The sequence below is a fragment of the Candoia aspera genome, chromosome 2 (genome assembly GCF_035149785.1).
Source record: "Candoia aspera isolate rCanAsp1 chromosome 2, rCanAsp1.hap2, whole genome shotgun sequence".
Taxonomy (NCBI): Eukaryota; Metazoa; Chordata; class Lepidosauria; order Squamata; family Boidae; genus Candoia; species Candoia aspera.
The window spans coordinates 111,469,521-111,495,520 of NC_086154.1; the positions used below are offsets into that span (position 1 = coordinate 111,469,521).

The 26,000-nt window shown below is 46.5% G+C and overlaps 2 protein-coding genes across 7 annotated transcripts in view; both read left to right on the forward strand.

Moving 5' to 3' along the window:
- MYCBPAP (MYCBP associated protein) overlaps nt 1–18,746 on the forward strand; it is a 41,914-nt gene extending 23,168 nt beyond the window's left edge. The window contains exons 14-19 of the mRNA XM_063292930.1: nt 13,229–13,549; nt 14,344–14,465; nt 16,407–16,522; nt 16,846–16,952; nt 17,480–17,659; nt 18,620–18,746. Of these exons, the coding sequence (XP_063149000.1) occupies nt 13,229–13,549; nt 14,344–14,465; nt 16,407–16,522; nt 16,846–16,952; nt 17,480–17,659; nt 18,620–18,718 (945 nt within the window). The 3' untranslated portion in view covers nt 18,719–18,746. The remainder of the gene's footprint in view (nt 1–13,228; nt 13,550–14,343; nt 14,466–16,406; nt 16,523–16,845; nt 16,953–17,479; nt 17,660–18,619) is intronic.
- A 4,567-nt stretch (nt 18,747–23,313) lies between these two features.
- The window catches only part of EPN3 (epsin 3), a 38,991-nt gene continuing 36,304 nt past the window's right edge, over nt 23,314–26,000 (forward strand). For all 6 annotated transcript variants that reach the window (XM_063293216.1, XM_063293213.1, XM_063293217.1 and 3 more), the window contains exon 1: nt 23,314–23,422. The gene's annotated coding sequence lies outside the window, so the exon portion shown is untranslated. The remainder of the gene's footprint in view (nt 23,423–26,000) is intronic.

Sequence of the window (26,000 nt, forward strand, 5' to 3'; positions counted from 1 at the left end):
ACAAGCCTGGCATGTGAAAGAAGGCCCTGGTTGCACCGGTGCAAAAGAAGGACCCAGTTAGAAGGTCCTGGCTGGCACACAGATGGAGGTCCTGGATTGCACTTGAACAGAGGCCCTGGGCAGGGCTCAAGAGAAGTCCTGGCTGCACCAGTGCCAAAGAAGATGACATGAAAGAAGGCCCCAGCTGATACAGTAGTGGCATGCAGTGCAGCAGATGTGGGGGGCAGGGCAGGACGGCAGGGGCAGCTGGTGGCAGCAGGTAGGCAGGTGGCCGAAAGGCAGTCATAAATGCAGGTGGGCCCGAGTAGGCCCGAATTTTGTTCATGTGACTGGGGGGGTGCTGCAGTGGCCAGAACTTCAAGAACCGGTTGTAAGCCCCTTCGTTCAGTACCATTGTAACTTCGAACAGTCGCTGAATGAATGGATGTTAAGCGAGGACTACCTGTAGCCAAAATTCTAAGCCCCCTTTTTTATCATGAAATCCTTAATTTGTTCTTCAGTTTCAATTTCAACAAAAGTTTATACGTTTTTGCAATTAGATGTTATCTATCTATCTAATTTATCCCTCCCATCTCCTCCCATTGGGGACTCTGGGCGGTTTACAACAATCGATTAATTAATTAATCGATGTTCATTTCTACACAGTTCATTTTCAAATTCTGTCTTATGTTGTTCAGTCCCCATTACCTTTTTAGCTATATAAAATAATTATCTTAATTGTGTATATGAAAACCATTGAAAACTAAATCCCTCTGGAGTTACTTGTTCTCTTGACTTCATCTTGAGCTGTCCATCTTGCTGTATTAGTAAGTCTTGATATGTTAACCATTTCTCTCTGCCTGCTGTTTTTTTCTATAAAATGCTTCCTGTGCTGAGATCAGTAAAGGTATTTTTGACACAACCTGGGTTTATATTTATTCCATATCTTTAATATAGCATTTCTCACATAATGATTTTTGAAATCTACACTAACTGTCGTACCACAAAAACCCATACCATACAAACCTCAGGTTATGTTCTTCTAATTCAAACATTCTTTTATTTCTCAGCAAAACCTACCCTGTCATCCAAACCAAACAGCAGGCTGCAAAATACAAGTTAAAATCAGGCAATACTAATCCTCCTCTTTCTTTTGCATTTTGAAGAATTTTATATTTAATCCTTGGTTTCTTAACCTGCCATATAAATCTGGATATGCTTTTTGCCATTGCTTGAAAGGTGCATCATTTTACAAAACACGTATTGTTTGAAATAAAAATACCATTCTAGGTAACACATTTATTTTTACCACAGGAATTCTTCCGAACAATGATAATTGTAACTTTTCCCATCTTACTAGATCTTCCTTAATTTCACTCCATACCTTAACATAATTATTTTGAAATAACATACAATTCATACTAGTTATAATACCCAAATATTTTACTTATTTCTCAATCTGAAAACCAGTTTTTGCAATCAGTTCTTTTTGATCTTTCATCCTCATGTTCTTTGTCAACATGTTCATTTTCTCCTTATTAATTTTAAATCCAGCTAATGTACCAAATTCCTTTAATTTTTCCATTAATACATCTATACCTTCCATAGGATTTTCCAAAATTAAGACTAAATCATCCTCAAATGCCCTTAATTTATTTGCTTCTTTTTTTACTTTTACTCCAGCTATTCCCTCATCTTATCTTACAGTATATCTCTATTCAAAGGTCAAGTGCCAGAATGAACAGCAGCGGCGAAAGTGGGAATCCTTGTCTTGTCCCTTTCTGTATTTCACAGGGCTTTGTCAGTTCACCATTAACTATAGTATAACTTGTGCTTCTTGTAAAGTATATCTTGATTTCACCCATTTAATAAAATTTTCTCCAAATTCCATATTTTCCAAAATTCTAAACAGGAAAGTCCAGTTCAAATTATGATGTTATGATGTTCCAAATATTCTATTAAGAATATTTCTAATATTGTCTTTTAACTTCCTTTTAACTGTCACATTGATTTTCATGTATAAAATCTTGTAAGACACTTTTCATCCTTTCAGCTAAATATTTATAAAATGTTTACTATGATTTACTAAAATCATAGTAAATATTTTATAAACATTGTTCAATAAAGATATTGGTCAGTAATTTTTTGATAAAGTCAGGTCTTGGCTTTCTGTAAGAATTAATGTTATATTTGCACCTGTCCAACTTCCACTGTCCAGAATGGAATTCATCACTTTCTGAAGAGGTTCTAAGAGTTCATCTTCAAAATATTTATTATCTATCTGGGCCAGGAACTTTCCCTATTTTAGTCCTTTTTGTAGCCTCATAGACTTCCCTTATTGTTATAGGTCCATTCATCATCTGCTTTTGTTTATCCATTATCTTTGGTAAGTTTTGTTCCTTTAAATATTCATCCACTTTTGCTGGGGAAATTTCTTCTCCTTTATAACATTTTGTGTAATACTGATGGATTATTCTTTGCATATTTGCATTATCTGTTACCAACAACCTTACAATCTGATTGGTGTAAAATTCTCTGTTATCCAACCTTTGGAGCTGATATTTTCTATATTTTTCTGTGCCCCAAACCCCTTATATTTAAGAAAATGGAAGCTCATCTACTCTAAAAACAAAATGCTATCTAATTTTTTTTATGCCGACTTTATTATTTTTATAAACAACTCAGGGTGGTGAACATACCTAATACTCCTTCCTCCTCCTATTTTCCCCACAACAACAACCCTGTGAGTTGAGTTGGGCTGAGAGAGAGTGACTAGCCCAAAGTCACCCAGCTGGCTTGCATGCCTAAGGCAGGACTAGAACTCTCAGTTTCCTGATTTCTAGCCTGGTGCCTTAACCACTAGACCAAACTAGCTGATTTTCCCTTAAAATGCACCATGGCATCTCATGCAGTTCAGTCAAGACAAGGAGGAATCCATGGTTATATCAAAATATTTATTTACATGCAAATAAAATGAATATTTAATTTGAAATCATATAGTAGATCTTATGAAATAAACTGTTCCCTATGAAAGTTTAAGCCAGAGTAATTTTTTTAAGTCCTTAAAGGTGGCATGGGATTCTCTTTACCTGCTTATCTTGCAACTGACTAACACTACTGCTCATTTGGAACAGATATTTTTACCAATCACATTGTAAAAATAACCATTATCATATAAGTATGATAACAGTAAAATAGATAATAATTACAGAACATTTTATCATAATTAAATGATACATTATTGCCTACTTTGAGGGTAATAGAATAAGGTATTTGAATATACATAAATAACAGCTTTATCTTCAATTATATTCTTTCAAATGGTAAGCCAATGTCATGAGTGCCGTTGAGCTAAAGTCATCAGCGCAATGGCACACATGACAATGACAAGGAAATAGGTAAAGGGGTACAAGATAAGTAGCCATCAACCCACAACGACTAACGGCTAACAAAACAATAGCTAAACGGATCACGGAGCCACCCAAGCCATCAGCGGCAATACAACGGGGATCGCCCAGCTGAAAGCAATCAGCAGAGGAATGGGAAACCTGATGATGGGCGATCCCGGAAACCCTCACCCACCGGCAGGGCAACGTATTGGACAAAGGGGAGTGACGTGACCGTGAGCGAGGGGGCGCTGACCGGCGCGGGGTATTTAAACCCCGCACCGGCGCGCTCCTGTCACTCTCAGCTTTTTTCTACCGACGCTGTACCTGCCCGGCAATAAACCAGAGCCTGACTCGCAAACCAGTGTCTGAGTGTTATTCAGAAGGAGACAGCGCATGACATAAAGCTGAGAGTCATAAACTCAGCCTCGCCGAGCCCCACCGGACGACAACGAGCCGCGGGAGGAGTAGACAGCGAGAAGACCAGCAAGATGAGGCCGGAACGGCGCGGGCAAGGAGGGCGAGCCGCGCGGCAAGAGACAGAGGAGGACCGACCAAGGCCAGAGGCACCGCGGACTCCCGGAGCCATGGACGCCCACCCCACCCGACCCGAGCCTCAGCTCCAACCCCAAGGGGAGATGGCGACGGAGGCAACCCGACCGCGGGAGGGAGCAGCACGACTTCCGAAACCAGCGGAGGACCCCGCGCCCCACATCACACCCCAGCAACGGGCGTGGAGCGACAGCCCCACGGCGCTCAACACGGAGGAGGACGACGGAGACACCCATCTGACGGCGGAGGAAGCGGACCCGCGGCAGAGGGACGATGAACCCCGCCGGCAACCCACCCCCGAGGACGCGCCAACGGAACCGGCCCCAGCGGCGGCGCGGGATGTGGACGAGGAGGCACGAGCTGAACTCGCGGCCATGCGGGCTCAACTGACGGAACTCCGGACCATGCTCCAGGCGCTTATGCCCCCCGCGCCACCCAACGACGTCCCCGCACAAGCCCACACCCCGAGCGACGCACCGAACCCACACGGGCCAGCGGAGGACCAGCAGACGGCACAGGCGGCCGACACCACACCCCGGGAAGCGAGAGGCGGGGCCGCACAAAACGCCCGGGCCCCAAAGGACTTCCCCATCTTCTTCGATGGGACCCCCACAAAACTCTCGTTTTTCGTGACCAACGCTAGGGAGTTCATGGGGAGGCACGGACACTCCTATGACTCCGAGGCCGACAAGATCGCCGCCGTGGCGATCAAACTCCAAGACAGGGCGGCGGACTGGTACGTCCAACTGTACGAGTCCAGCTCCCCCGCCCTCGCCACCTTCCCCGCTTTCATCAAAGAGATGAAAAACTACTTCGAAGACCCCCTAGCCAAAGTACGGGCGAAAAGCGCACTCCAAAGACTTAAACAGGGCACACGCACGGTCCCTGACTACGCCCTGGAGTTCAAAGCCCTCGCGGGGAAGGTCAGTGACTGGTCCGAGACCACCCTGCTGGAAATGTTCAAAAGGGGGCTCAACCGCGATGTTCTCCAATGGGCCCTCTACCGCGACGACCCAGAAACGTTACACGGGTGGATCCACCTCGCGGGGAAAGCCGAACACGCGCACCGCACCTTCCTCATGACAACCACGGAAGACACAAACTATGCCGGGAAAAAGGTACCCGCACCACACGGGGGGATGGCCGGCCCCATATACCCAAAAAAGAAGTTCAACCGGGAGCCCTGCGGGAGGTGTGGCAAATTAGGGCACAAGACGGCGGATTGCTTCGCCAACCGACCGCCGACCAGCGCGCCCAAACCCACTCCGAAAATTAGCCCCAAACCACCCAACCCGGGGCCGCCTCCTCACCGCCGAATGACCGTGGCCGCAGCGACACCGGAAGAGGGCTGGGACGCTTACTGGGGGGAAGAGGACAATACAGACCCCGACCAGCCGGCGGGAAATGCCCCCCGCTTGCCCTGAGACGCGTGGCGAGGCAGGCGGTGGGACAGCAACGCGGACCACCTCAACGAAACGACGAAAGCCCCGTAATATTGGCAGCAATTCAACTCTCTGCCAGCAACGGAGCCACCACGGCCGCGGCACTAGTGGACTCGGGGTGCTCAAAAAACCTCATCCACCCCGACCTAGTCGCCAAACTCGAACTCCGCTGCTTCCCCCTCCCCACGCCGCTGGCATTCCACCAGCTGGACGGCTCTACAGCGGGAGGGAAACCAGCCACGCTACAAACCGAGCCGGTCACCCTGCAAATGGGCACTCACACCGAGCGCACATCGTTCGTAGTCACGCACATCGGACGGCCCATTGCAGTCCTGGGGATGCCATGGCTCGCGACAAACAACCCGCGGATCAACTGGGAGACCCGCACCTTCACATTCGGCGACGGCGAGTATCGAGCACCAGTTCCAGCGGGCAGAAGCCACCCCACGGTAGGACGAGCGGAGGCGACCACACAAGACAACGCCGCCACCACAGCAGACCTACCAGAACAATACGCCGACTTCTCCGAGGTCTTCGGAGAGGCAGAGGCTGACCAACTACCCCCCCACCGCAAGACGGATTGCCGGATCGACCTACTGCCCGACGTCCCCTTACCTAGACCAAAAATCTATTCGATGACCCCGAAGGAGATGGCAACCCTCCGGGAGTTCATTGATAAAAATCTAGACAGGGGATTCATAGAGCCAGCATGCTCACCGGTCGGAGCCCCCGTCTTATTCCGGGAGAAGAAAGACGGGACCCTACGGCTCTGCACCGACTACCGGGGCCTAAACGCGGCTTCCCTGTCCAACAAATACCCCTTACCCCTGGTGAAGGACATGCTCGCCCACCTGTCCACGGGCAAAGTCTTTTCCAAATTGGACCTTCGCGAGGCGTACTATCGCATCCGAATCAGGGAGGGGGACGAATGGAAGACAGCGTTTAACTGCCCCCTAGGTGCTTTCCAGTACAAGGTACTGCCCTTCGGACTCGCGGGGGCCCCTGGGGTGTTCATGCAGCTCATCAATGAGGTACTGCATGAACATCTGTTTAAAGGGGTCCTGGTCTACATCGACGACGTCCTTATTTACACAAAAACGCACGAGGAACATGTAACCCTAGTCAGGCAAGTCCTCGACAAGCTCAGAAGGGCGCAGCTCTATGCAAAGCCTACAAAGTGCGAGTTTCATAAAGAGCGCCTAGACTACCTGGGGTATCGAATCTCCGGGGACGGCATCGAAATGGACCCCGCAAAAGTCGAAGCGGTGCTAAACTGGGAGCGGCCCCGCAACAGACGGCAACTACAGAGCTTCCTCGGATTCGCGAATTTCTACAGGTCATTCGCCCGGGGGTTCGCTGAGATAGCCCTCCCCTTAACGGACCTCCTCAAAACCAAAGGGGTGGGGGACACCCGACGCGCCAAGAACCCAGGCACAGTGCTGAATTGGACTCCCGCGTGCCAGACCGCATTCGACAAGCTGAAAGCGCTCTTCACTACGGAGCCAATCCTTGCGCACCCGGACCCAGAACGGCCGTTCATGGTCCAAGCCGACGCCTCAGACTTCTCCCTGGGAGCCATCCTGCTACAGAAAGACCCCACGGGACTCCTGAAACCATGCGCCTACCTGTCAAGGAAGTTCTCCGAGACAGAGAGGCGATGGCACGTCTGGGAGAAAGAAGCCTTCGCGGTGAAATCGGCACTAGAGACCTGGCGACACCTACTCGAGGGAGCCACCCAACCATTCGAGGTCTGGACGGACCACCGGAACCTCGAGGCCCTACGAACGCCTAGACGCCTTAGCCCAAAACAGGTCCGATGGGCCCAATTCTTCAGCCGCTTTGATTTCCAGCTGAAGTTCATGCCGGGCAAGAAGAACTTCCTGGCCGATGCCCTCTCCCGACTGCCCCAAGACGAAGAGCCCGCCCCAGACACCATTGGGACGGTACTATCCGCCTCGCAACTGGGGATGGCCGTGACCACCCGAAGCGGCGCACGGAGGCAGCTCGACTCTACGGCGCAGCCGACGGCGGGACAACCGGCGACGGAAAGAAGCCAACCGCAACTACCAGGGGGAATGCGCACGGACCTCGCCGCCGCCCTCAAAACCGACCCCTGGTTCCTGGCAAACCCCGACAAGGTAACGATGGCACAAGACCTGGCATGGGGGGAAGGCAGAATCTACGTCCCGGACTCGCAACGCCAGGCGATCTTGCATAGGTCACACGACGCCAAGCAAGCGGGACACTTTGGGTTCCTCAAGACCCTACACCTAACACGGCGTCAATTCTGGTGGCCCGCGCTCAGACGAGACGTAAAAACCTACGTGGCGTCCTGCCCAATGTGCGCTAGGGCCAAACGGGCACCAGGCAAACCCGCGGGGCTATTGCAACGGGTGGCAGAACCCTCCCGCCCATGGGAGGAAATCTCTATGGATTTTATAGTGGACCTCCCACCCAGCCAGAAGAAAACGGCCATTTGGGTGGTGAAGGACTACTTCTCAAAGCAGGCCCACTTCATCCCCTGCACGTCGGTCCCATCCTCACAACAGCTAGCCAAACTCTTCCTCATCCACGTGTACAGGCTACACGGATGTCCCGCACGTGTGGTGACCGACAGGGGCACACAGTTCACCTCCAAATTCTGGCGGGCCTTCCTGAAGCTGACGGGGACCCAACAGGCCCTATCTACGGCTTGGCACCCTCAGACGGACGGAGCCACTGAGGTTCTTAATGCCACCTTAGAGCAATTTATACGATCCTATACTAACTACCACCAAGACGACTGGGCTGAACTGCTCCCGTTCGCCGAAGTCGCATACAACAACGCCGTCCACACGAGCACGGGGAAAACTCCGTTTGAAGTAGTCTCGGGGCGCGACTTCGTCCCCATACCGGAGCTACCTCAACCCCCGGAACCCCAGGTGGACGCTAGCGACTGGGGATGGAAGATCGCGGAAGCATGGCCAGTAATCACGGCGGCGCTGAAGGATGCACAGGCTGCCTACAAAGAGCAGGCCGACAAGCACCGGCGCCAACAACCGACGTTCCAGGCGGGGGATATGGCCTATCTATCCACCAAGTTCCTAAAGTCAACCCAACCCTCGAAAAAACTGGGGCCTAAGTACATCGGGCCGTTCCGAGTCACGCAAATAGTGAACCCGGTAGCAATACGCTTGGACCTGCCACACAACCTCCGGAGACTCCACCCGGTGTTCCACACCAGCCTCCTGAAACCGGCAACCACCTCCCGATGGCACCCAAGCACGCCACAGCCCGCACCGGTAATGATCGACGGGCAACACCACTTCGAGATAAGGGACATTCTCGACTCCCGCAAGCAACGAGGAACTCTACACTATCTGGTCAGGTGGAAACACTTCCCCCACCCGGAATGGGTGGCGGCGCACAACGTTAACGCGCCTGACCTGACCAGAGCATTTCACCGGGCATACCCCGACAAACCGCAACCAAGGTCAGCAAAACCAAACCCCCCCTCCGCAGGCCCCCCCCCGCCTCCCGTGCCCCAAGGGAAAGGGCCCCCCCAAGCCCGCGACTTGGGTGGACCTTCCCCCCCCCGGGACTCACTCCCCCCGCCCCGGGCCCACGGGGTGGTGACAAACGTTCGCCAGCACCCTCCCCCCGCCCCCCGGCCGCGGGGGAGTGGCAAGCAATTCAACAGGGCAACCTGGGGGCAACGCCCACGAGACACAACAAAGGCGACGCACTTTAAATAAGAAAAAGAAGGGCCCTACCTGGAGCTGAGAAGCACCCGACCAGCCACGCCTCTCGCCTCGCAGAACTGAGCCAAACAACCAGGGTGTGGCTGGAGCATGCGCACGCCAGGTCAGGACCCGAGCATGCGCACCATGGACACACCCTGGGAAGGCACGTGGTAGAGGGAGGAGCAAAGGGAGGGGCGACAACTACTCCGGCGGGAACTTTGAAAAAAAAAAAAAAATGTGGCGGTTTGACAGCTCCACGGGGAAAACCCAGAAAACCGGGGGAGAACACTATTCGAAAAGGGGGCAGTATGTCATGAGTGCCGTTGAGCTAAAGTCATCAGCGCAATGGCACACATGACAATGACAAGGAAATAGGTAAAGGGGTACAAGATAAGTAGCCATCAACCCACAACGACTAACGGCTAACAAAACAATAGCTAAACGGATCACGGAGCCACCCAAGCCATCAGCGGCAATACAACGGGGATCGCCCAGCTGAAAGCAATCAGCAGAGGAATGGGAAACCTGATGATGGGCGATCCCGGAAACCCTCACCCACCGGCAGGGCAACGTATTGGACAAAGGGGAGTGACGTGACCGTGAGCGAGGGGGCGCTGACCGGCGCGGGGTATTTAAACCCCGCACCGGCGCGCTCCTGTCACTCTCAGCTTTTTTCTACCGACGCTGTACCTGCCCGGCAATAAACCAGAGCCTGACTCGCAAACCAGTGTCTGAGTGTTATTCAGAAGGAGACAGCGCATGACAGCCAATTTGGTCTAGTGGTTAAGGCAACGGGCTGGAAACCAGGAGACAGTGAGTTCTAGTCCCTCCTTAGGCATGCAAGCCAGATGGGTGACCTTGGGCCAGCCACTCTCAGCCCAACTCACCTCACAGGGTTGTCGTGGGGAAAATAGGAGGAGGAAGGTGTATTAGGTATGTTCACCACCTTGAGTTACTTATAAAAATAATAAAGGTGGGATATAAAATAAAATAAAATCCCCTAAAACAAAGGTTGGTTACCTTATCAGGTACCAGGTACCATTGCACAATTGTGTGTGATGGAAGAGATACCAAGAAACAAAACAAAAAACAAAAAGCAAACCTTAAAAAAAATTAAATCTCAAGGGTATAAAAATCCTTTGTGTTCTCACCTGAAATCTCACAAGATCTGAAGTGAAAATATCAATATGGCACAATTTTTCAGTATCTTTTCATTCTTGCTTAATGACATAAGAAAATTTCTTAATTTCTGTTTAATTTGGGGATTCTGCAGATGTCAAGGTATCGTGAGTAGCTGTGCATCCATGGAGTCTGTGCTTCTGATTCTTAGCCTAAAACAACTGAAGATATACCTCAATTTTGTCAAATACAAAATCCCTATAAAATCACTCATTGGCCTCTGAAGTATTTATACATTTTCAAATCTTTGCAATAAATAATTGAGCAAAATTATCTACCTAGTTTTCACTGATGTTATAATCTCTTAATAAACTAATAAATATACTGCAGGCAGAAAAAGTAAGTTATATCACATAATATGTATGGGGATTATGCAAGTGTTATTCTAGAATCCTACAATCCATTTACACTTCCACCAGCTAAGGAACAAATCTACACTCAGATTTCCATAATGCCAAGATTGATCATACATTGTCTTAAATGCTTTTTAAACCTCAGTGTTATAATTTTTTTAAAAAGATCTTATTTAAAACACCTGGCAGATTTTGAAAGTTTATCCCCTTTTACACTAATACGTTTTCAATAATGTTTTGTTAATGTTTCATTAAGCACTTCCCTATTTGTACTAAACTTCTATTAGCATAGATTCAGATACTGGCTTGCCAAGGGCTCCGTTGTATGTCCCTTTTTGGACTGACAAAGGAAATAGGCATGCCCAATCAGTGGGCAACTTGTGAGATATCTTGTTGCACTGCCAGATTGGGACAACTTCCTGGGTCAATGAGCAACCTAACTGGTCCTTGGGGTAGGACTTCCAGATGCAGACAGAGAGAGCAAAACATAATTCAAGTCTGTTCTTGGAGCATATAAAGAAATGCTGTGTGTGTCAGCTTTAGCCATTATGTTGCTGGTTTCTCCTTCCCACATTCCCAATTTCAGCTGGATTAATTGCTGTGGACATTGGAGAGAATTTTAGAAGAACCACACTCTTATAGACATTTTCCTTGATTTGGCAATAATTTCTTCTTTACAACAGATGACATATTGACCACTAGCTTTCTACCAGCATTTCCATGCCTTAAAGTTGTCTTCATCTGTTTCCCCATCTTTAGTTAGCATTGTATCAAAATGCACAAATTCATCTATTTGCTCTATTTTTTTTGCCATTTGTGCATATCTTGCATATTTTTCCTTTGATACATAAACTTTCAGACACAAAGTATTTAGCTAATATTTGCTGTGAATACTACAGGTTTTCAGCCAACAGTGCATCATCTGCGTACAGATACATATTCACCTTCGTGGGTCCAGTCAATAGAATGTTGCTTTGGGACTCATGCCTTGCAATGCTGGGCATCTCTTTTCAAGCTCACTGAGTTCAGTGGGCCTTGTTCCTTTTCACTCAGACTTACTCCAGGGATGGATAATCCATGGGGCATATGTGTCCTTCTAATCCAATTTTTATGGTCCCAAGAGCTTCCAGGAATGCAGTCTCAAAAGTCATTGCTAAATTGGTAAAAAGTGGCTATGAGGACTAGACCTGGAAGGTCAGAAGGAAACAGCTTGAGATCAGACTCAATAATAATTGTTGTTAGAACAACAATTCACAGGTTTCTCCTGCCTTTCCCATGCAGAAAGGTCATATCAGTCCATTATGCCACTCTGGTGGGAGAAAGAGATGCAAGAACAGGACTTGAAATTTCCACTGTGGAGTTGCTGGATTTCTTCTTTAACCATTTTTTAAGTTCTTGAAATAAACAGCTTATTAAAAAGCTTGTCCTAGAATCACTGCCTGTGAAGCTTCTAGTTCTGTTATTGGCCAGTAGAAGCCCATGTGCAAGTGCACATATGCCAATGCTGCCGCCTGCTCCTTGTAAACCTTTGCAATGCAAACTTCCGAAGCCCCATTGCTGTGTTTGTGCTTGGTATTGAACTGGACAATACCAAGAAACTTTATAATAATAAAATAATTTTAAAACATGAAACACAGTGCGTGCTAAAAGGTTGCCCTCCCTTTGTGCATAGAGTTGCAGCCTTGGGTTGTATGCTGACAGGCATTAAGTTGTACTTCAGTTTTTTTCTACACGTTGACAGGAAAATATCTAACTTACAACAAATAAAGTGTGCCTTTTACTCTGAATGGGAGAGGTAAAAGAAGAGGTAATGATAAACGTACCCAACAAATTTGTAAATGGTGGAAATGAATTAATTTTCATTTTATAACTCTAGTTAATTTTTTTTAAAAGGGTATATGAATAGATATACTAAGTACCAGTGTACACAGGAAACAATGCATTCAAGGTGCTGAAAACATCCATACCTCTGTAGATACGGACACCTGTTCTTGGTCTTTTTTATTAAGTCAGTTATGCCTACAATGTGTTACAATAAAAAATGGACAAACGATAGATAAAACACAAGCTGTTAGCTAAAGCATGATAATATCTGGATGCTCCATGAAATTACCACAATGAACTGTTGCCAATGTATCTGAAAGATCCATTTGGAAGTGGTTTTAATCAATGAGACTTAGTGGAAGAAGTTTAGTATAACTTTCAGATCTGGAACTGACTTACCAGACTCTTTTGCTAAGCACCCTGTTAATTACTAAAGGTAAATGAGATCAGACAGAGCTGTTTGACAAAATAGGGTAATTCCTTAATGATTTCAATGAAGTAGGAGACCTATAATTATGTTGCTTAGGAGGAAGAATTTTAAGTTTGAAGGGGGTCCATGGTAGTACCTTCTGGGGAAGTATAATTGCTTGTTTTGAATAATAAATGATCTAGCATGCTCCCAGAGCAAATGTGGGGCCAGTTTTTGTTTTGTATATCAAGATATATTCAAAATGGGAAATGTCTCCATCACAGGGGCCTTGGTGAGATTATGGATGTATCAGAATCTGTTGAAAACCCTTTATTTCTTATATGCCACCTTTACTTCTTATTTGCCACCTCTCTCATTACAGCTGCACTACAAACACCAAGTTGTAAAGGAGCTTCATGAGTTGTGGAACAGAGTCATGAATCCTCAGCTTGTGGAAGTGTATGGAGAAGGAGGACACAGTAAAAGCATTGCTACTGAGACTTCTCTACCCAAGAGTGCTGCAGACTCTCAGAAGAGTCCTGAGGATATACGTAAGAGTATTTCCTCACCTGTTTCAGCAGCAAAGAGGCTTGGGCTGGAAGAGCTGATAGATGAGCTGAGTAAAACTGACACGGAAGATGTGGCCCAAGGAGAGGAGGTACCCCGTGTGGAGTGGAACCTTTCCATTGCTGACTTTAGGCAGGTATGTGAATGAGGTTTCTCATTTCTCAGACTGAGAATATTCTGAGAGAATCCCATCCTTTTAACCAGAACATCCAACATTTTCTATTATGGAGAATGGCAAGATTGAAAGATGGATTCTGGAACTTTGTCCATAGTCAAGACACTGAAATGGGACTTTTATTATATCTGCGCTCGGCTTTTATGTATTGCATCAACCACAGTCTGATGAGAATCTCTGGAGAGAATCTTTAATCAGGGAAATATGATAGTACCTATTTTGTATTTAGATCTGAACATGTTAAACATTACAATATATGTGATATATTGTAGAACGAGCCATAAAAGTGAACTGTGTTCAGATATTTGCATATAAATTCCAAAACTACTTTCAGAATTCATTTTTTTTTCCAAATACACACCTTCCTTGGAAATTCAAGGGTGTATTTTATTTTTCTTTTGTTTGCTGGCACTTTTAAAGCACCAGTGGGGCAGGCACATGAATGCATTAAAAGTGCTGTCTTTTTGAGTAAAAGGCATCTTTCTTCATTCAAGGAGTCACCCTGTTGGTGGGCGTAGGAACACTTGCAAGCCTGACTAACTGTGGCTAATTTCACCAGCATAACCACCGAATGAAGTAAAGGGAGGCTGAGGCTGGCACATCTCTTTTGCCCAGGCTGCCACTTTATAGCTGCCACTGTTTGGGCATTATGATCTTGGACTGACCAGAAAGATTTGTAGTTCTGCTTGTGTTTGTCTGTGCATATGAGAGAGAGAAGGAGAGAGAAACTTTTATTTTGATTTCTGTCTCTTTAGACGTTGCTGACAGTCCCTGAAGAAGATGAACGGGAAGTTGCTCTAGCTCAGCTCAATAAAGCGGCACTGGAGCTTTGTACTGCTCCCCTGACAACTCAGGCCGATCTCTTGTACCAGATATGGTATGGTGTGTAGGAGGAGCCTCTTCCAGCAAACGCTTTGCATACCTAATATTGGCAGCAAGAAGTCTTAAAATAAACCCACCGTAGATGAGAAAAGGGGCAGGGGCAGCCAGCAGATGCACAGATGCCTAACTGTTCTAGTTTTAAAGGCTTCATTTCTTTTATGTGGCGCTTCCTCCAGATAGCTCAGAACAATATCCATCCATTGTTCTGTTTCATCTTCCTTCATAGACTGACATCAGCCTTGCAAGGTTGATTAGTTGAAAAGATAGCATTTCAGTTCAGAGTCACACATCAGTTTTCTGGCTGGCTAAACCCAATTCTCTTTTTTACTCCAATATTTGCATACTAACTCACAGATTCTTAGATTCTATTTATTTCTCTAAGGAAATGCCCTTGATCTATTAGCTAGCAGTCATTTAGGACAGAAGTGAACAGCAACTCACCACCCCAACCTCTTTATTGTAACTTCTGGAACTTCCATGATTGTGCTGTTAAAGTTTTGCAACAAGTAGCAGTGCAATTTTCTTTAAAAAAGAGAGAGAGAGAGAGAGAGAATATATAACTAGCATAGTGACATTGCCTCCAATAACTTTAACTCTCCAACTTTCAAAACATGTTTTAAAAAACAAAAATTCAAATCCTGCTCCCCAAGGGAGTCACTGTATCAGGCTCAACACCCCGCCCCCCGTGTCTTTGAAGGCCATAAAAATGTTCACAAATGTCCACCCCAGTTTATGGATCTTTCACTTGGGACATCAGGTACAGTAAACGTATCCTGTGTAAGACATTTACTTAGATCAGAACTGAATTGTAGAGCTGAATAATTCAGCAAAAAGTGTTAATGGGACATTCACAAATAAACCTGTTCACTGTTTTGGACAAATCTTTGTTTTTCATACGAAACCTGTTTCAGAATTCCAAAACCCTTGTAGAATATAACTTTGGGAAATTTAAATAACAACAACAACAACAACATCTTTTTTTAAAAAAAAAACCTTTTCTACATTTTATATGTTTGCAACAGCAAAGTATGGTGAGGCTTTGTCAGAATTTGGCCCTTTATTTGCTTAGCCACTGCTTTTGGAAAGCTAAGGAAGAAGGTCAGCTAAATTGGAAGAAACCAAGAGTTTGGCTTGTAAATTTCATTAAGAGGTTCATCCCCATCCCCGCAAACATTTTCCTTCCTTGGTGGATTGTTGAAGAGCAGCAGTTCTCAAAATGGAAGTAGACATATTAAATATAGTATGTGAATGTATTGTGAGACATGAATTAAATGAAAGGCTCCCAAGGGATCCATCCACAAAGTGTCTCCTGGGCCTTTACATAGTTTGTTGTTCTAGCCTTACTTCTTTCCTTTGCTCATGGGGATTCATTCTGCTGTTTCTCTGCAGTTGGGGCTTTTAGATCATTCACATATTCCCAGTGCAGAAATGGATGAGAGTTGTTCTCATTCCTAGAAGCTGTCAATTTCATCTCTGTATGAGTCAATTCCCCATGGTTGCCACCTTCCATTCTACGAAGATTGGCACAGAAACGCAGATTTTTTTTAAAGGGGATGGGTAGGTAATCAGATTCTCCTTGCTGGAGATTTTGTGTATAAAAGGCTTGTTCTGTTTCTAAATCTCTTCTCCTTATGTATGATTTACTGTTTCAGGAACAGGATGAATAATCACATCTGATGCAATTTGCCTCTCTTTTTAATTAAGTTTATCCTAAAAGCAAAACAAAAACCTTGTGCTACAGATATCACATGTTTAAGAAACACTGCCTTTAGTGGGTAGCTCAGTAAATTTTACTTGAATTAGCAACAGCTCCTGTAAATTTGGGTCTGCCTTTGATTTAGAGAGAACCATAAAAAGGCACTAACAGAATTTTGGCCTGCTCTCCTTTCTCTCTCCTTCCGACCAGTAATAAAATTAGATTTCTTTTCCATATTAGTTTCCAGTTGTGGCGGGAAGTAATTGATGGGCTGGTGAACTGCTCACTGGTGCTCAGGTCCCTGTTTGGTATGCCTGAGAAAGACACTTACATTGAAACTGGCCCAGAAGAACTAGGTAAGCTCTCATGTCAATTCAACAGATCTGACCCTAAGAAAATATATTGCTTGGCAACATTAAGAATTTGTTTGTTTATTTATTATTAAATTTATATCACCGCCCGTCTCCCCCAATGGGGCACTCTGGTGGACAATCCCTGCTTGATTCAGGTATAAAGCCAGTATCATCAACCCTCTTTACTAAATTGCATTTCAAATTTCACTAGTGTTTCCAGCTTATTATTTGCCAGAGGGTGGTTTTACTAATCAGGAAGACCAGTAAAATAACTGTTAATCCTGAATGAAACATGGAAAAAAAATATTCTGCTTTCTTTCCAGCAGAGGTAAAATCAGTTGTGGCAAAGTCTGTAAAGGAAGATCGGAAAGTTCAGAAAGAAGACAAGAAAGCTGCTTTGAAGGAAAAGGAAAAAGGAAAGGCAATCAAAGAGGTAGATATATGATTGGTCCCTTCAAAATTAATATAGAAAATGGAGCTTAATCAGATAAAGCTGGATTCTGCAATCCATTTCAGGCTGAAGGCTACATTTGGCTTGTGGGTGGTGAACAGAGAGCTTCAGTGCAAAAAATAAGCAAAGTTGAATTGAAAAGTGGGTGGAAGCAGGAAAAACACTTCATTTGATTTCATTGGAATTTAATACACATTATATTAAATTGATTAAAGAGTTAGTGTGGTTACTTTCCAAATATCCGTAAGTTTCCCTTTTTTCACATTAAAAATTACAGCGTGGTAGTAACTTTTGGGTGAGGTTCTGGAACTATATATAAGGCTTTATGGTTTCAGATTTTCCATCTGTGAGATAAATGTTTGAAAAATTAAAACAATTTTGCAGTTTTTGATCTGAGCTAACCCTCTGCTGAAAGTACTGTTACTTTCAGATATGTACTGTGCTATATGAAGCTATGGAAATCAGATTATTTTGATCTCCATTTGATGTGATTGCATTTTTCTGAGCAGGAACGTTCAAATAGCAGGAAAGGCAAAGGAAAGGAAGAGAAGAAAGTAAGGACTTCCACAAGGGAAGCAAAGGATGCTATCTCTTTTTCAGTGGAATCTTCAGAAGCAGAATTTCAATTTCGCCAAGAACAAGTTGATCCAATTGTGCAGGAAAAATACCGTGAAAAGCTCTATGTTGAAGTAAGTTTGTCTATACAGATTATAATGGGAAAAAACTCAGCAACAAAACAAAACTCACAGCAAACCAAACAAAGCTTATAGCAAGCCAAAATTTACAAGAGTTAAAAAGCCTGAATGAGCAGAAAAGTCTTTACTTGATACCAAAAAAATCACAACCCATTAGTGCTGGGCAAATATCACTGGGAAAGCTCCAGTGACCATCTCCCTTTGTTCAGCTGGCTGTTCCCCTTATACTAGTGTTATGTCAGAAGAGATATCAGGAATAACTATTCATGTAGTTATTAAATGGCACTGGGAAGACTAGAATCCTGTAGTAGCCATGCACATGATTACCAAAGGGTTGAACACTAGTTTCTCAGTGCCACTCTCTGGAAATGCCCATCCAGAGTGAAGTAGAACAGAGCCACTATCAAGTATTGCCTCCATACCCAACTTGGATGGCTAATCTAAAAGAATATGATGATTGTCGATATCAAATGTTGTTGAGAAGTAAGAAGAATAAATATAAATCTAATATATAAAATGGAATTGATCCCCTCTGCACGATACCCTTGGGGCTTAATAGGGGTTGCATAGCATATGGAACAGATATACTGTATACTTAACTCATTTTATATCAAGCACATGGAGCAGATTAATATGGCCCCATAACGCTTTCCAGGCATGTGTTCTCTAGCTGACTTCTCCAATCTGGCACCCTTCAGATGTATTGTTTATTGGATTTCAGTTTCCATAATTTTCAGTTAAGAACTGTGCATTATATTCAGGTACGCAGCAACAAATTAGGTTACCAAATGTGTGGTACAAACTACTATATAATACCCTCCCCTGGCAATGTTTGTTCTGGAAAAGTAAAATAATCTGTAAAAATATGTAGGTTTAGTTCATTATATGTCCAAATGGACTTAATACTTACTTATATATAAATGAAAGCTTCCTCAAATTTAATCTTTCATGTAGGTTTATGGACTATTAAATTCAATGGTGAACAAAATGGTTTTACTCTTTGAGGAGGTAAAGAAGAATGCTCCAGAGAAGACTAAACCATCCTTTGTCTAAATGTTAATTTTGTAATGAAATAAATTATATATATGCACACACATAAATGGTATCAGAGAAGTTTTGTTTAGGAAAGTGCAATATGCAAATAGACTAGAGATTAATTGTCTCTCTCCTGCAGCCATCTATATACAGCTGAGCAAGTTCTCTCTCCAGCTGAAAAATATTGATTGGGAAAATGAAGCCAAGATTTTCATACTGATGGTGTAAGCAAGGAAGAGAGATTTGATAGCCACATTGGTCCAGTGGAAATCTTTAAGAGCTGTGCAAGTGGGTGGAACTGATTCATCCATCTATGCACTGCACTCATTTTCTCTCTCTCTCTCTCTCTGATCCTATTTCTTATTGCTCTGAATGTATTAGTTTGCTTTTTAAACATTTAAAATAAATATTTAACTATGCTCAGCTTTATATCCCTTTAAAACCAAGAATTCTAGCATTTCCCAGTCACTCTCCCTCACTATTCCTCTTCCACTTCCTTGATTAAGGGCATATCCATATGATCCTGATACTGGCTTGAAGATGTGTTGAAGGACACATTCTTCCTCTCCTCTCTAGCCTATAGCCAGGGCTGCCAGCTTTGTATTTATATGATCCAGTGTTATAAAATGGTGTCTTCCATCTTCTCCCAACACAGATCTTGCAAATGTGCCATATGTAGTGCTTTAGAAGTGATTGTGGTGATGATAATGCCACAGCAGCTGAAGCCTGCCCAGCCCTTGATAGTTCTGTTCGGTGGCTATGGGCATGCCCCTCCTTTCCAATTGCTTCTGACTTCCCTCCACAGCTGTTTCAGCTTTGGCAGAGTGATCAGACACTTTTAGAAAAAGACTGGGCAAGATCGAGAGAAGGGAATCTCAACCTGATTTGCTTTGGAGAATGTTCTAGCCCACTCTTAGCTGCTTTTATTTGTTTGTTTGTTTGCTTATTTATTTATCAAATTTGTCACCGCCCATCTCCTCCACCAGAGGGACTCTGGGTGGTTTACAACAAAATACTCAGTAAAACAATAAATGTATAAAATACATTATAAATTAACATATTATTAATAATATAAATAAAAATAAAGTCCATATGGCTGTATCTCATTCAGTCTTCACATGGAAGGGGTACTTCAAGGCACTAGCCAACCCCAGGCTTTTGCATCTCTGACTCTAACTACACTTTTGTGGTCATAAATGAAACTCTCACTAAAACCTAGGAAAGTTCCAGGACCAGACTGGATCAGTGCTGCTATATGGTGGAGCCAGCAAAATGAAGAAGCCTTGACTAATTGTGCTGAAGGTTGAAAGAAGCTCTAGAAAGAAAGCAGTGTCTTTCCAGAAGGGTTTGTCATCCAAACAGCAGCAGAGCCATGGGCTGGAGACTCACAGCAGGGAGAGGAGGGAAGCCTCAGCAAGAGGCCACAGATCACCTGAGCAAAGGACTGCAGCAAAGAGTCTCGAGCCTGAATGGCCTGAGGAGGCAGCTGCTGCTCACCTACCGAATCCTGCCTGGAGGAGTCGGGTCCTGCTTTCAAATTTTACCAAGTGCACTCTCCGCCCTTCCCCTGGTTGCCAGCTCTGCCTGCCTCCAGAGTGGATTCCCTCATCCTTCCTGTTAAGAAGGCAGTTGGTGCTTGTTTTGCCTGCCTGGCAGGTGGGAGGGGAAACTCAACCACCAATCACTGCACCTTAACTTGGCTCGCAGTAAAACTGAGGAAAGCATCACCCACCTGTCTTGTTAACAGGGCAGAGCAAAGACTGGCTATCAAGACAGAGCAAACTGATGCTGGCATTCTTCGTGTTGCCTCACAGGCTGGAGGAAAACACATTAAACCACCTGTGTATTCTGTTAGCCTTCCGTATTGATTGGGATCTAAAGGATACGCTCTTATGCCTGCCTTTCCTCTTTGAAAGAAAAAGTTGTCATATATACATTTCCTGGAAGGACCATGTTCGGCAAAGTTTCTCTCCCAAAGATGTTGGGTTAATTAAAATCCATCACTACTACTACGTGTTTCCTTGAAAAAAATGCAGGAATGGAAATCTTGGTAGCATTTGAGGTGGTGTGGGTGTGGGGAGAGCTCTAATCTTTTCCTGCTCTGGTTTGGTGTTCTCCAGCTTCTTGTTTGAAAGAAAACCTTTGAAAAGCACAAATAGAGGTTTTTCACTTTTCTGTGCAAATAACAGGTACTGGATACCTTGATGCAGACCATAAATGAAGCAGGGACAAAACTTGTTTTTCAAGGAATTTAACTAATTACATATGATTGCCAGCCTGGGTTGTTAAATAATTCTGGGTATGTTTAAGATGTCATGGATAAGCCTTAGAAATATTTTAAATCAATGTTTCCTACCTCTCATCTTTTCATATTAGGGTCTGATCTCTGTACTTTTCTGTCATCTGTCTCTATTAAACAATTTGTCCATTGCTAACTGCAGAACTGGCATCACAACTAATAAGCAGCTCCCACGTCCAAGCCAAGGGACTGAGAAATGCAGATCCACCATGGCATGTAAACCAAAGACTTTGCCAAAATCATTTGTTTTGGGAGGATGGGTCTAATGCTTTTCCCCAGTATCTTGGAGAATGCCAGTGTGCTGCTGAGCCTTCAACCTTTAGTTGAAAGTATCCTCCCCACCCCCTGCCCAGGTTAAAATAAGTTGTCCCCAACAAGTTGAAAAGAATCAGTCTTCATTAAGAATCAGAAAAAAGATTTTGGCAAAGTGTTTTTTTCCAGCCAGGTCTCTCCGGCTATGTGGCCTTCAACTCCTGTAACACCCCAGTCAACACAGCTTTGAATATATAAAAAGATCTGGGTTATGGAATGAAAACTTGTTGATAGAAAATCTGAGATGTCTGCAGACCCCAGCTGAGAAAAGGTGAGAGATAAATGTGATGATGATGATGATGATGATGTTATTAGCTTCTTTCCAAAGCTGTCTTGGTAGAGAGGCCAGTCTTTGGAAAGTTACCGAACTACACCCTCTTGTGCGAAGGCTATCCTGCCCTCTTATTTCTCAAACTCTGGCATTGCCACAATCAATAGTAGTGATTTTGCATTTGATGGCCCCTATAATCCACCCCTCTAGTGCCCTCTGCGTTTTGCCATTTGCTGAGTTTGTAATCAGGCCACCTCCAGAAAAAGCGCACTCAGCAGCCTGGCCAGCTTTTCTTGAAGGGCAACAGGCAGCCTCATCCCTCTAGCTTGCACCCTGATACAGTAGGTCTTTGAAGGCTACCTGCCATCCTTAATGAGGTCTCAAATCCAGTGCCACGACTGGCTCCCTTACTTTGCCACTTCGGCAGTCTTATTTGCCTGGCCCATCCAGCCCCCCTCCCCTAATTGCCCAGATTAGTAGCAACTGCTTCGGAAGGACTTTCCCGGACCTGCTGCTCCCTAATAATCTTCCCCAGTGGGAGGGGAAAGCTAAGGGCCTTCCTGAGCGGCAGAGCCACTGTGGGGACGCTCCCCTACACCGGGGCATTGACCGCCGTGTGTTTCCGTGGGCATTCCGACAATGCAGAGGACTCTCTCTGGGTTTTTCGTGGGAAAAGGGAGCCAGTTCGCAGCCTACCACAAAGGGAGAAGCAGTATTTTTACTCCGGAGAGTATGGGGAGGGGATCACCCAGTATGAAAGAAGTGCTGTAGAGGTGGGTTTGGAGGGTATATGTGCGCGCGCACGAAAATCACCCTCCTCCAATTCAAATGCGACGCGAAAAGGCAAGAGGCTGGGTAGCGTTTTGGAGGCAGGCGGCAAGGGACGAGAAAGGCTCTATAATGGTAAAACCGTTCCCTCGCGTGTGGGAATGGCTTTACCTCCGTTTCTGTTTCGCTCCCGCGCCCGTCAAAATCTTGCTGAAGGGAGTTGAGAAAGCATCCGCACGGTGGGCGGCCTCACTTGCAGCTTTGGGTTCCGAGCACGAAGGTTGGCGACGGAAACAACCAGCGAGCTTCCCCCACAGCTCTGGTCCAAGAGCGGAGAGAGACTGGCCGGACTTTGGCCACGTTGCCCTTCCGCGACCGCTGGCAACACCGCCGAAACCCGCCAGTCCCTTTCATAACATCTTGGTTAGATCTCGCTCGATTTCTAATCGAGCAGGACCGAGAGAACGCGCAAAAATAAGAGGCGCTCCGCTCGAAGGGGAGAAAGGGTGGCTGGAGCCATTCCCAGGAGCAGCGTTGCCGCCGCCCAGTAGGGCTCGCACGGTGTCCGGCGAAGATCGGGACAGTCCCGTCCGGCGAGCCGAGCAACTTTCTACCGCGGCGGGCAGACAAAGCTTCCTCCCACCGAAAGCGCGCGCGCACCTGGCCTGCCCTGAGGCGGCGGTGAAAGGGCGGTGCGCCCCATCTCGCCGCCAGGTTCCCGGTGCGCTGGTTAAGCGCGAGCGCTGGGCTGCCGGATGCGGGTGGGCTCGCTTTGGGCACGGCTAGGCTGCGGGAGCAGCTGAGGAGGACCTCGCCACCTGCCGCCCACAGCAAGGGCTCCGGGGCCCTGGAGGGAAGAGCGCGGTGAAGCCCGAGGTGAGGCGGCCCCTCCTCCCTGCCGCAGCTCCGCCTCCGCCTCCTCTCCGCCTCCTCTCCGCCTCCGCCTCGCCTCCTCCTCCGCTGGTGTTCCCTTTGCATCTGTCTCTAGCAAACCAGATCCATCCCCGCTCGCTCTTGCCCGATGGAGCAGCCAAACCGAGCCCCGGCGAAGAGAAGAACCCCGAGGCGGCAGGTATGACGGCGGCAGCTGCGAGGACGGCGGCTGGACTGGCAAAGTAGTCTGGGAGGGAGGAGGGAAGGAAAGTTCTGGACCCCGAGCGCTCTCCTGACCGCAGTGAAGCCCGCTTGGAGGGTCAGCACTACAGTACTTTGGCAACACTCGGCCGCAGGGACGCCCCCCCCCCCTGTCCGGGGCTCCCCGCAGTGCGTTGCCGCTGCCTTAAGTTTTCGGACCGTCTGGAGGTACTACGTTTCTTTCCTTCCCGCCGAGAATACTTGCCAGAAAGCCGGGGCAAGGGAGAGGAGCGGAGGTTTGCGGTGGGCGCAGATGAGGCTGCTTCCCTCGCCCAGCGTCGGAATGACGGTGGCGCGGCGGGCAGCCTGTGCTAGCCTGTCGCCTTCCTCCCCGCTCTTGCGTCCCACCTGCGGGTTACGGTGTCCTGCTGCCGCCGAGGCCGCTGATTCGCAACAGTCGCCGCTCCTCCCCCCCGACCCCCCAGCATTTGGTTGGAAGGATCGGGCCTGTGCTTGGCAGCTGCTGCCTCTAGAAACTCCTCTGGATTTTTCCCAGGTGTGTACGTGTGTTCTCCGCGCCGGTAAGCAGGTTGTGCGTGTGCGTTCCTGATCAGACCGGCACCCCCGTTCCCCGCCCCTTGTTCGTTTGCCTGTGGCTTTCGCTGGTTCAGGGACCAGATCGGGATCGCGGCAGGATTATGTAATGCCGGCTGTTCCGGCTGGTGGGGCTGAGCTGCCTGCCGCCTGGTCGCATGCGCGCCCAGGGGGCAGAGCGGGGAGTGCCAGCCGAGGGTCCCGAAGCACGTGGCACCGGGGAGCAGGGCCGCCTTCTAGCGCTCCTGCCCTGAGGAGACGCCCCGCAATCGACCCGGCTCTGAAAGTTTCCTCTGGGTGCCGCAGCTGGGGAAGGTCGCACTTTCAGAGGGGCCATCAAGGTAGGAGTCCTCGGAGAAGAATCCCAGAGCCCCGTCTGGCAGAACGGGCACACCTAATTCTATCGCAGCAGGACTGGCTTGCTTGCTGCATTATGAAACCACTGAAGTCACTTTCTCTGGCAAGATATTTTGCGTTTTGGGTTATCTCTATTCTGTGCAAAGTCTAAATTGTCTTAATTCTATCAGTTTCAGTCTTTCACCTTAATTTTTAAAAGTCCCTTCAACCCCTTCCAATCAATTGAAGGTAGTAGGAGTTAGATGCAATTCACTAGCTGTTTTAAAGGATGGGGAAGTTGGTTTCGTGGCTTGACTTCTCCAAGAAGTGGTGGGGACAACAAAATAAAAGAAGAGGAAGAGTTCTTGAAACTGGAACCTCCTGGGTGGAGAATTTGTCCTCAGAAACCTTAATTTGTTGGCGGTGTTTTAAAGACAACTGTTTGAACCCGATGGTGTAGTCTTCTTTTCATGCTTGTCTCCAGTGCTTGAGGGCTGTGCCACATGGCCACTTGCTTCCATCTATTTCCTACCACATCTGAACGAAGGAAATTGCCTCTTTCCATCTTTAGTTTTAGAGTGCTGTCAATGTTTTTGATGCCCAAGTAAAAGAAAAGTCCCTTACCCCGAGGAACATTCAGTTTATCATACTTTTCCCTCTATGTTGCGGGAGACAACAAAGGAAGGAAGCAAGCAGGCCAGCCAGCCAGCCAGCCAGCCAAACTGATGTGGGTTGCAAAGTTCTTTATGTCCTTGCCTATCCATATTTTCTTCCCATTTCCCAGGAGCTACCCAGTTCTGAAGTGAGGACTATTCTGCCTTCTCTGATGGGGCACTGAAATACAGATGATACCTCATAAAATAAGGCAGGATATTATTGGGGCAACTCAGAAATGATGAGCCAGTCCACCAGGAAACCTTTTTTTCCAAGCCTTGTCTGTAAAAAAATATATGCTGGAACCACATGAGAGCCATGCCCTCTCTGGTTTGTTGCAGGCAGAAGTAGCTGAGAAAATCTGGCAACCCGATATCAGAGAGTTTGCCCTACCATTCCCTGTTTACTGGGTGGCAGCTCTTCTTTTGGAATGTGTCGAGAACATAAGGAATTCTTGGCCCTCTTGAATGACTGCTGCTTATCCTCTTCTCTGCCTCCTGTTCCCTTCTTGATGGCTCTTTTATTCAAGGTCACTGCAGTAATTTCATATGTGGCTGCCTGGTGCTGCTGTCTTATCTACCACACAGTTTCTGTTTCTCTCTCTGTGTGTTCTGGGAATATTGTGTTCACTAAAACCTGCTGCTTTAAACACCCTTGGCAGCACTCCATACGCAAAGATGTTCTTCTCTCTTTCCTACCTCCTGCTTCCAGAGCTAAAATGAAAAGTTACAAGGCTCATACTGGCCTTGAAGGCAATGTGTTCTTCCATGGAAACATCATTCTCCCACCTTCCCAAATCTCCGATTTATGCTAGCTAAAATTGCAAGACATTCTGCACATTCTTGAGGGCATAGGAAGAAATAAACTCTGCCCATGTTCCAGCACTGTGCTTTGATCCATGCCAGTCCAAAGCAGGCCTTGCAACTGGGGTGCTGCCACATTAACTCCTGCACCCCAGTATTTGCCAGATTTCCTTTATACTGTGAATGAAG